This window comes from Mya arenaria, chromosome 7, assembly GCF_026914265.1.
Source record: "Mya arenaria isolate MELC-2E11 chromosome 7, ASM2691426v1".
Lineage (NCBI taxonomy): Eukaryota > Metazoa > Mollusca > Bivalvia > Myida > Myidae > Mya > Mya arenaria.
Window position 1 is genome coordinate 53,267,904 of NC_069128.1, and position 12,348 is coordinate 53,280,251.

General features: G+C 32.0%; 1 protein-coding gene across 5 annotated transcripts in view; it reads right to left on the bottom strand.

Moving 5' to 3' along the window:
- Positions 1 to 12,348, bottom strand: part of LOC128241830 (uncharacterized) — a 40,231-nt gene that overhangs the window by 16,098 nt on the left and 11,785 nt on the right. For 4 of the 5 annotated variants that reach the window (XM_052958923.1, XM_052958921.1, XM_052958920.1 and 1 more), the window contains exons 5-8: positions 11,354 to 11,416; positions 8,822 to 8,873; positions 8,360 to 8,457; positions 2,860 to 3,056 (exon numbers count right to left, since the gene is read on the bottom strand). In XM_052958923.1, coding sequence (XP_052814883.1) covers positions 2,860 to 3,056; positions 8,360 to 8,457; positions 8,822 to 8,873; positions 11,354 to 11,416 — 410 coding nt within the window. The remainder of the gene's footprint in view (positions 1 to 2,859; positions 3,057 to 8,359; positions 8,458 to 8,821; positions 8,874 to 11,353; positions 11,417 to 12,348) is intronic. The other variant, XM_052958924.1, reaches the window with a different exon arrangement.

Genomic DNA, 12,348 nt, shown 5'->3' on the forward strand with positions numbered 1-12,348 from the left:
AAGAAAAAAACAACAGTGTAAAAACTGCATTGCACACAATTAAAACTATTTAGCATTAATCCACACACATGTTTTGTTTGTTTCATATATGAATATAGAATTAAACCAACAGGATTGAAGAAGTGATATGTTTTTGTCAACAGTTGTCCTTTCTTAAAAAAACACTTTCAATGTTTGCACATATCATATACAATCAGATCGTGTACCTGATCCTAGAAAGTAACCCTGATGGAGCTGTCCAATGCAATGTAAACAAAGAAAGCAAAAAGAAGAATTCTTATTTGAACTTCAATAACGAATCATAGAAATCAGGAATTCTCTACTACTTATAAATCATGATTTTTTATGGATTCATTAGGTGTGGAATTTATGGAATTTTACTGTCTGTTTCTGTCACATGTCCCTTAAATACACTGATACCTGTCCGTTTGTATCAACGACGACGAATGGAGAACGGAAATATTCACTCGACTATCTCTTCTATGACAATCCAGCGTTAACGTACGAATTGACCTACTGTAAGTGCAATTTCAACGGAATATAAGACCTCCCGCGAATCACGCCATAAATCGTCATTTATGCAGAAAGATGCATGCTAATTAAGTGATCTCTAGCGTATTCAAGCTTACTAGAAGTGTCATGGAAATGCAATTGTTTTTAACGTTACACTATTTGTATAAATGTGTATTTACTTCCAATTTCAATTCAAACAATTGTCTACATATTTAGGATTTGACTGCAAAATACAATATAATCTATGCCGTCAACTGTATTGCGACATCACTTCCGTGCTTTACGTTCGCCTTTGTATAATATATGATAAAAATGTGAGTTCACTGACTGAGACAATGCATTAAACACAAAAAGATACCGTTTGACGGAATTGGTATGATTTTCTCACTGATTTACGTAAAAAATATGGACTTCATTTTATTCGGGGACAATATTAATGCCCACCCTCATGCACGTCGACGTTGTGCTCCGTACACACTACACATGCTTGTTTCTAAACTATAAATTCCGCTATAAACAATACAACATATGAAATATATTGCAGGAATAATCATAATAAACAGGTAGTCATTACATTAGTTTGTTATCATCCGCATACTTTCCGACAAACACATTCTATGTTTAATGCAAAATTTTACAGGCGAAATCATTCAGTACGACACTTATAATAAGAACCTTAGCTAGTATCATTTTGTGTATTACTAATCTTAATTATTTCTGTAATGAGTAATATGATATCAAGACCTTTGAACGCGGTTTTTTTAGAAGAACTATATTGCCTTTTTCACCACGCTTCGTCGGTGATATGATGGTCTGCGATAAGTGAGTTACACTGTTAGCAGCTGGGGGGGGGGGGGGCGGGGTATGTGATATACACCCCTAGTGGTTTCATACCATGCGAGAGCGAAGCGAGAGCGTGGAATGAACTAGCCATAACTAGCTAAGGTTCTTACTACAAGTGTCGTACTGAATGACTTCGTCTGTAAAATTCTGCATTACTAACAGTGTAACGAATATATCTCACCGAGTACTTTTAATAATAAGATTATATTAAGATATAATGTTTTTTGTTATGAAAATATTCAGTGACGCTTAACTATCGTCTCAAAATTATATTTTAAGAAAAACAAAATGTTTATGTTATCAAGTTTATTTGGAAACAATACAATAACAATGTTAATAAAGTAATACATTTTTAACAGCATATTTATTTTCTCAGTAAGGTTACATTAGATTAAAACTGTATTAGAAAGCAGTATCACAGTCAATAAATGTATTAATAAGAAAAACAACAACAGTTTAACAAATTACTATTCATAACACTTAATTTTTAACAATTTCTTTAAGGTAGCTCCTCAGCACATTTGCAGATTTCTTGTTGCATCGAAGCGTCTCTTCTGAATTTAGTTTTAACCTTTTTTCGACAGATTGTCACTTGTTGTGCTTGTAAACCGTTTTTAGTCGCCATTTGCCATTTTGTAACAAATGCCTCATGTTAAGAGTCGGTTACACACAACAGATTGCTTGAATAAAATGAATATTCAATAACGTACATGAGTTAGCTCCCCTACAGAGAAAAGATAAGCCGAGCGAGAAGTTAAAAAAAAATTCGGCCGCCATTTTGTTACGTCTTTTGCGGAGTATGAAAGTTACAGGGGTGGAATGAAACATACTGGAAATTACAGGGGGGGGGGGAGTTGGATTATACAAGTCGTGCACGTGACCGCCGTAGGCCAATCGGATAGCGTCATTCATATAGGAGGTGAGATATTTTAGTTTATCATTCTATTAGTTTATTTCTAGGAAAATATTTATTGAAACATCGTTATGATCAATAATTATTTGTCATAATCTACAGGTTCAAAAGTGCCGTTTTCATTTTGGGTTAAGGGGACGTTAATACATTTGCTTTCAAAGTAGTTCTTAAAGTTGATATTTACACTCCTAAGTTTAAAGTTTTATTTCAAATTTTTATTTTAGCTGCTATTGGTTTACTGATTAAACTCCTTATCTTACTGAAACAAATAATATAAACAATCATACGCTGCTTTAGTTATACGTCATGTAAACCTAACTAATTTTACCTAAAATGAACCCCACCACTGGCCTATGAAAACGGTATATGGTTTCAAAAATGGCTTACCCTGACTACCACGTATAACATGCTTTATACATGTGATGCATATAATTACTGTACATAAAAAGAAATACCTGCATAAAACGTTCATATATGACCCTTAAGTAAACGGCATTCAGAACATATTATTTTACTTTACAACAGTTAACTCTAATCCACTCCTGAACGTCCTAAGCTGACTCTTATTATACATATACGATTATTCTTACCCGAAAGCAAGCACTGAATCAATATACAATGAGACGCCATCCAGGACAACTTTTCCATCCTTTCCCAAGATAAACATCACCCCTCTCCTGAACGCCGCCTTTAACATCCTACACAGCAACTCGCCTTGATCGTCGCGAAGCAAACTTCCTATAAACCTGTCCCCTTTAATCTGTTTTCCCGGGAACGGACTGTGCGTCTACATGTAGGGAAGAAAACTGTTGTGCTAGACGTAATTGAATGTATATAACTACTGAGTTCCAGTATACCATACATTATAATGGACAGGTGAATTGAATGGACAGGCGAATTGACTGTCAGATACAATAGAACAATTTTAATTTTAGCATCCATGATATTTCTGTTCTGAAAGTATGCTTTTCGGCATATGATAATTCCTAGTCTGTACAATATAGGTGGGAGGATAAAGGAAAAACATACATGATTTAAGTAAAAAAACAAACATTAAAAGCGAAAGCACCGGTCTTGTTAGGTACATTGAAATAGGTTTTGCGAATATGGAATAAATTGCGATGTCTACAAATGAAAGTGTTTTAAGAAAATGTTCATGCAAATATGAGCTACTGCATAAGATACTGCATAGCGGTAACATTGGTTAAATTCAATATTACCGCAAACGAAGAAAAATTGACATTATGCATTACAGTTTATAGAAGCTTATATGATACATTCGTATAATAAAATCCCCCATTGTCTGAACGTAGCTTATGAATTAGTCCTAAAGATAAACGTGATTATCAATTCCCGATTTTATAATATATTTTAAACACAGTTGAAATCATATAACTTCGTTGATTTAATAAGTATGCTGGTGAGTTATTTCTTTTATACTATAATAGACCATATATCAAGTTACATTTATAGAACAATATATTGAACTGTGCTACATGATGATGCATTAGAAAGAGATGTATGTTGTATATATACAACCCTTCGTGCATGATGATATATACGTTTATATCAATAAAATCATGATTGCCATCTAATATTTTGAAATGATCATAATGCAATCGCGGAATCCATATAGGTTTCTTTATTTAAGCACGGAATGTAATGTATACTTTACATAAACTTTTATATAAACATCGTTAATATAGCGAAGACATTTGTTGTAAATTTCGACCTTTTTCTACAGCAAAGGATTATTAATTGATGAGTTTGTTTAATTCCGATTTTACTGTTGTTATATTCATGGAAGTTTGTTTCAAAGTTAAGAAATTAAAAGTTGAGGTTTATGGCTTGTTAAGTTTTAGGAATGTAAATATATATGCAAAAAGCTACAGAAACTTTTAAACTATCATGCATTATAAGGCATTATTACGAACTTCTTCACAGTATATGCAAGTAAAATATGACAGTTTAAATTTCCATAATCAGTAGAATGTTTTGAAAAAATATATTATAAGGAAAGCTATAATATATCTGAACGACATCAATTGAATTAATTTTATTACATTATTTGTATATTTTATATATCATATGTTTATAGTATTTCTATTAAAGTCAATATTTTTTTTTTAAATTCAAGAATTTTTTTCAACTAAAAGCACATGATCACGCATAAAACAAAGATTCCATTTTTCTACACCTATATCCAAAGGTTTAACTTAATAAGCATCTTGTCATTTATTTAGTTTGTGAATCATAGTTAGTGCAAACCTAGCATGTCATTTCGAGTGACATTACAATTAGTTTATTCTATCCTATATAAAAAGACTATCTAAACGCGAATTTCATTTTGTTGAAATTTCCAGTGGCAAAAATAGTCGTATTGCATGTCAAATTATCAATGTATATCCCCCTCCCAAAAAAAAAATAAATAAATAAAAAAATAAACAACAAATAAAACAACACACACTTAAAAACATTTTTAAATGCATATCAATATAATATAGGCATGCATGATGATATCAACGAATTTTGCGTACGGTGCAAAGTGTTATATATGTGACATATACTATTGTCAGTGTTTTGTGTCCTCAAGTGTCTTCTGAGTGTAATCGACCATATTTTTTCTAAATATCTTGATTTATGACAATTTAATCAAAATTAGTTAATTGTAACACAATGTTTCCCTTCATGCTTTCAATCTAAACATTTACTCCATTTATTATTAATACTTATGGAAATTTCTGTATACCATAACAATACACTTACATAGAAATTTGTTTAAGGATCATAATGAATGTTTACATTCATAATTCCCCTTTTCTTATAAAATTCTATTTTCGGAGGGTTCCGGTTCTCGACAGACAGCACTTTAAGCTTGTGTTTGACAAAAACATTTTAAAATAATTTACGATGTATAATGTTTGTGTGTCATCACATTAAAATAAAGACTATACAAGCTTATGATTTAAAACAATTTCTGTATGTGTAGCCATTAAAATACGTTATTTTGCGCTCAGTGCAGGTGTAAATGCACTAAATGATTTGAATGGAAGAAATAAAAAAAGTTTTATATCTTCATTGCCAATAAGTTATATAATATTCTACGTTTGAATAAAACGAATTAGAAGAAAACAGTTTCCATTATTTATACTGGAATAACCACCAGGTTATTAAATTTGAGGTCGTACCGGGCAGTAGGCAGAAGTCTGTGTTTACTGAAGTGACCGGACAAAGCATGGTTTTAATTTTATTGAAAATAGGTGTATTTTATTTGTTTTAAATGACAAATACATGTACCATTATGATGACTCAAAATATGCTGTGCAAAAAATGGCATATGTAGAAATTATGAGGCCATTCAGTTCATACATTAAGTGAAACCAGTGAGAAAATGTTTCTTTTGTTTTAAAAGGCATCAATAAATGAGTGTTAAAGGAAGTTATTTTCGCCACTTTTATATTACGTGCTTCTAGTTTTACTTGATTGAAAGTGATTGTTTCGTTGAAATACTATTGAAGAATATAAAGGTGACATGTTTTACTTTGGTTTGCGAGAAAGACGTAGGAGTACATTGACAAACAATGAGGTCGGGGCTACAAGGTTTCTACGGTTCTACCAAGTGGCTGTAAACACATGAGCTGTAGCTTCTCATGGCAGCTGTTCTTCGTTGACATCATTTCCAGTTCAAGTGCCGCGCAACGATGGTGTTCTCTCACCTATTATGGTTTTCTGTGCTAATAATTCCTGTCAGCGTCAGCTGTAGTTGTGACCATATAGTCAACATATAAAGATAAGTATTATAATTGAAATTAAATCGTCTCTGAACTGAACGAGAAAGATTTGAAGCAATGCTGAATAATTCTGGATATTTTGGTTTAGAAGGATTAAAATTCAGATTGAGGGCATTAAAATAAGTATTTTTAAATAATACTAATTTAATTATATCATCAGTGGAGTTGTTAAAACTGGGATATAAGTAAGAATGATTTATGTACGTCTCAGTGATTTGATCTGTATTTGCTGATTTTTTTTTAATTGAACAAGTACATTTGGCCTGGTTTTCATTATAATTGCTAGACGGATGAATTAACTGTCTTGGCTGACAAGCCATTATAATATGTGTTCCTTAGAAAAAAAGGGATTTGTGGATTTGTTTTAGTTCTCAAAAAGTGTGAATGCATCTGATCATTTCTTAGGATATTTCCATTCATTGGCTGTGAATGTAAATGATTGGTTTGATTTGCCAACAGTGATTTCTTTACACACCTTGCGGAAATAAATCTGGATTATTTGGTTTAAAAAATTTAAAATTCAGAATGTTAGAATTAAAATTAGTACTTTAACGAAAATTAATTTAATTATATCGCATAAGTAGAGTTGCTAATAAATTATGAGATAAGTAAAATTAGTTTATGTAAGATTCAGTGATTTGTGCGTTTTTTGCTTATAAATACAGATATTTTCCTTTTCATAATTGAACATTTGGCTCGGCTGCCATTATTATTGCTAGACAGATTAGATACCTGACTTGGCTGACAAGCCATTATTATATGAACTCATTAGAAACAAATGATATGTATGGATTAGTTTAGTTCTAAAACAGTTTGAATGCATCTAATCATTTCTTATTTCATTGTAATTGATTTGATTCAATTACCAACAGTGAAATATTTGTATACACCTTGCCGAAATAATTCTGGATTTTTTACTCGTAGAAGATTTAAAACTCAGAAAGTATTTTTAAAGAATACTAATTTATCAATAGCATATAAGCCATTATAATTGCTACACAAATGAGTTGCCTGTCTTGGAAGACAATCCATTATACTATACGTCCCTAAGAAAAAGTTTGGATTTGTGGATTGTGTTTAGTTCTTTTACAATTTGACTGCATCTGATCATTTCTAATGATATTGTAAGGATGTGTTTTTGACAGATTGTTGTACACAATTATTATACGCTTACTGTTACTACACTATAGAATGATTGCATTATTAAGGAAGATAATCTGATGATCATATGAGCGGCATCGCTGATTCAAGGCGGAAACGCCAGAGATGAACAAGTTATTCTACATATTGATGATATGAGATTGATAACCTAGTGTCAATAATGCAGGGAGTGGTTTTTGAATGAGTGGCCGAAAGCGGTCGTTTGAACACGCGCGAAAGTCGAAATTCAGCACCTAATGATTACTTATCAGCAGTTTTGTTTGATGAAATTAAAGGCTGTATTCTAATTAAAGAATTCAGTGGCTTCACCAGTTACGGTACTAGTAAATATGCAAATATTGTTATCAAGTTATGAAAATCGGCATCGATGATTCATGGCGGAATCGCCAGAGGCGAATCATATTGTACACTGTTCACGGTGGAATCACCTGTGCTAGTTTATATGTAAAAAAGTGTTGTGAAGTGAAGGTATAAAAAGCGGCATCGATGATTTACGGCGTAATCGCCAGAGATGAATCGTTAAAGTTTACGATGTTTTTACTTATTGAAGTGTTAAAACGATACATCTTACATTAAATATGTACATCGATACGTTTACAAATCGTGAATGGGAATTTAAGTAGATAATTTGAAGTAGATTTTTAGCTATACTTGGACAAAACGTATATACTGTCCGAGATGAGTAATTATAGATAAATAAAAAGATCGGTTCAAATGTTTCTTTTTGCACAGACTGTGATATATGTGGAAATATAAAAGTTATAACATGATTTGAACAATACTGTAACTTTGACTTGTATAGCTAAGCTTGGACTATGCCTCGTAAGATTTAACACCAGTCGTGTTGGTGGATTTGTTCTCACTGCCCGCCATTTTGAATTAGTTCTAGCCTTTGGCACATATTGTTTTTCTAACAAAATAACGCTTTCCTAAGTCTAAGACAACTATTAAAATATTTTAAAAAAAACATGTTTTGCGTAGATAATTAATCTGATAACGTCAGTTTTTTGCCACAACGTATGTCAATGAGCACACGTATACGATAAACTATTTTAAAATGTATTTAACTATTATTTGCAAATACTTGTTAGCTTCAAACACGCGATTTTAAATATAAAAATGTACACAAAGCAATTACCGTCTGGATGCTATCTGGGAATGTAAAAACCAAGTTGATGTTACCCCAACCTCTTTCAATGCCGGTATTGATTTCAACAGTTCCAGCTGGTTGAGTCCCTTAGAAACAAACGTATATTAAAAGAATGTCAGCTCCATAACGGATTTGATCACATTTAACCTTTATGAAAATAATTTGTTAGTATTAACACAGTTATTTCAGCAATTCATCTCGGGTGGTTATTTGAACAACATCTTATATTGTTTTAAACATTGATAACCTTAATTGCATAAAGAACGAAACATTCCAGTTTACAGTTAACAAAATCATCGCAACAAATTAACACCAAAACAAAGCAATGAATACTACATAACAATGTAATTAATACCATTTTGAAATAATTACTATAAATAGATTACTATACATTGTCAATGTATTAATAAAGGCACCTGTACATTACGTAGTTATTGAAAGATAACTTACATTTAATGTTGTCTTTAACCTGTGAAAACTGTGCCTTGACTACTGCTCCCTCCTTAAAAGGGACAAACTATGGATGACTGTATCCGTGTGGTTATCGAAAAACAGTCATTGATTACAATATTTGGGACAGCTTATTAACGTCGAAAATGTATTGTTATGGTTAGAGGACCGGCTAGAAATATTTAGGGTTTTTTTATGGTATCAGGCTCGGTATTTAATAAAATATAGACAATGAATAAGAACGGATATGCAGACTTTTAATCGTTCCGCGTGAATGTTTCGGAATCAATACACGGACACGTTATTAGTCATGAAATTAACTTAAAATGCATTTCAAAATGACCATTATAATGTCGCAGATTTTGCTTTAAGCCCTTACATGGGCTACATAAGACAACTAAGGTTTGAAAAGTCAATTAGCTTTTGCAGGACAGATTGCCCTTTGATTATGATTGTCAGCTTTTGTTAGCATTCGTTGCCTATGCGTTTGTAATGGATTTGCAATCTGTTGGATTGCTAATTCATCTGTATTTATCTATTTATATATTTGTCTCACGTATTTTCTTTACATGTGCACATGTTGTAATAGAATGCAAATGATAATTCTACGCTGCCTTTCTTAAGTCTATTTCAATTACTAACAAGTTTCGGTTTAGTTTACAGTTGATAATCGACATGGAAATAATACAGACACCGTGAGAGATTTTAATGTTTTGTTTGTTTTGAGTGTTCAATTTCATACATTGGTAAGATCAATTTTGATGTGATATTAGTGTTATGTGCTTGGCTGTTTGTGATATTTGTCAAATATGAATATACGGTGTATTTATTATATTATATTATATTATACCTTACATAAATGTGTCCCTTCTTTGTGTATATAAAGTTGATCGGTCCGTATATCAATGTATTTTAATAAAAATCCAGTTTTTATGACGACAGCGGTCCTTATCATGTTTTTGGCCGGTCCGGACCTCGTCAAAAATATAATATGGACCGCTGACGTCATATAATATGGACCGCTGACGTCATAAAACTGGTGAGTGCTGCTTGCAATTTTCACAACGACATTTTTTCCCAAGTAATTATTATTAGATTTGTTCAATAAAAAACATCAAAGGCGCTTTAAATAATTAAATGGTAAAAAAAGTTTTCGGTATAATATAAGAAATATAGCACACCACTTGGAGCCATATGGCATTATAAGGACCGGCCAGTCAGCCCCCAAAGGTGAATGGACGTCAGCTAACGCCTCGGTCCATATACACCATCGTGGGCTGACTGGCCGTTCCGTTTTATGGCATATGACCCTCAGTGGTATGTAGTTTTTCTTAATTGTTTTGTTTTATAAGTTTTAGCCATTTAATTTTTTAATTTTATCTGCCATTGCACTCGCTTAACACGTAATTGGAGACTGTTAATGACTGTTACGATATGGAAACAGTTTAACTCACGTTAATGTACTATATAAGTACATATGCTTAAAAGTATTGACATATATGTATATATACCAGAACGTTTAGCTCGTTTTATGAGATTTTTGGCGATTTACGAGTATGAACTCAATAGCGATAATAGCTAAACACCATTGTGTTGTTTACTCGTGGTATGTATAACTGCAGAGATGAACGGAACCTCGGACAAGATTAGTAACCTATCCTGAACTTAAGATGATCCTACTATTAAACCCATGATGTATGCCACATATAAACGAACATATAGTTACATTATTAATGTGTATTATTTGTTGCTCTCCCTTGAACCCGCAATAAGATAAGACAAAGAAGACAATGCGCTAGCTATAAAGACATTGCGATCAAACTTATTGGAAAAGTATTAAAACTATATACTATTAATCAGAAAAGAATGTTATCGAAATGTTCATTCATAGCTTTTAAGCATATATAATTTATTTTACAATGCAATCTGAATATTTATTGATACTCATAACTATTGCAGATTCACTGTAGGGATCACCATGTCTTAACCCTCATTGCATTGCAATCTATGAGATCAATCCTTAATAAACATGTTTACACACACATACCTCCCCTTTTCCGAATTATGAAGGCCTTCTTTCATGTATTGCAGCTAATGGCAAATTACACTTATTTAAATAAAAAAAAATCGTTCGTGTTTTTTTTTTTAAATTGAATTTAATGAAAACAATTCATACATTTACTTTTTGACATGACTATTGTCAGTGATTTACTGCAAGTACTCTTCCTGTCTAATATTTGATTAATAAAACATGATTGTGAAGCTTTCATCTTTTAAAGTTCATATAGGTCATGTTTTGTCTTGTTCCAGCTCATCACATAGCATGTTCCTTGTCTCAACTAGTGTTAAAATGTTCTTACACATCTGACTTGTATAAGATACGCCTTCTATTATAGTCTTTATAACTTACACAAACCATTTGAATAGCATGAATTTGAGGTTTTTTGCCCGTTCATCTTAGGTTTCTTCATTGTCATATCTTTATGCATCTATTTGAAAAAAACAACAGCAACACTTGTATTGGTATCTTACCTTTTCATATTTCTCTAGGCACTGTTTCGCCTTCAGTAACTCTTGTTTAAACCACTTCCTTGTCTGAAAGCATAAGCGAATTCTATAAAAATGACTAATCCATTTCTTGTCTTGCAACAGATAATTCATATAAATGGTTCAGTAATTTTGCCTTCCCTTTCAATCTTTAAAACACTTGATTATTAAAGGATACACCTTCTCTGAATTATATATGTCGTGTTTCACTCGTTTCAGCTTATCACACAGTTCCTTCTGAATCTGTAATCGTGTAAGGATAATGTGACGTGAGATATGGATAATGATAACTATTGTATTGTATACAATTAAAGCTAAATACATGGGGCCAGGTTCACGACAAAACTAAGACGTGAACATATTTAAACGTCTGTTATTAAATATTCCAATTTTACAGTTTTAACACAAGTCCAATCAGGTGGCCAAAGAGACATTTCCTTAGTTTTAGTTAAAAAGTATAACAAGGCCAGCTAGGTTGAAGTTAATTTTTTAACAATCTACTATGGTCCTACTAGCGTGTCTTATATTTGTAGATGAAGAAGTATAAAATACAAACTGCACAGTGGCAACGAAAAATCCACCGAGTAAGCTAAAGTATGTATACATGTATACTCTCACGAAAAATTATTTTGTTTCATCAAAAAGTATTTAATACATTGGTGGGCAATGCAGCAGCTCATAGAATGTTAATGGTTTTTACTAAGGATATGATTTTCGTCACACAATCAGTTATAATCGGTATATTGAATATGGAAATTAATATAGGAAAGCAATGATTTGTATATTATATTAATATTAGTAAACACCTTTGTTAAAGCAATTTTTAGTTAAATAACAAAACGATTGTTCCATCATATTGTCTACATGCTCGATTAAATGGCGACATACGATTCCACACACAGTTACACAAATTACAATATGTGTAACAATTGATACTACTGTGTCATGCTTTCAATTGAAAAATGATATAATACCGCGTT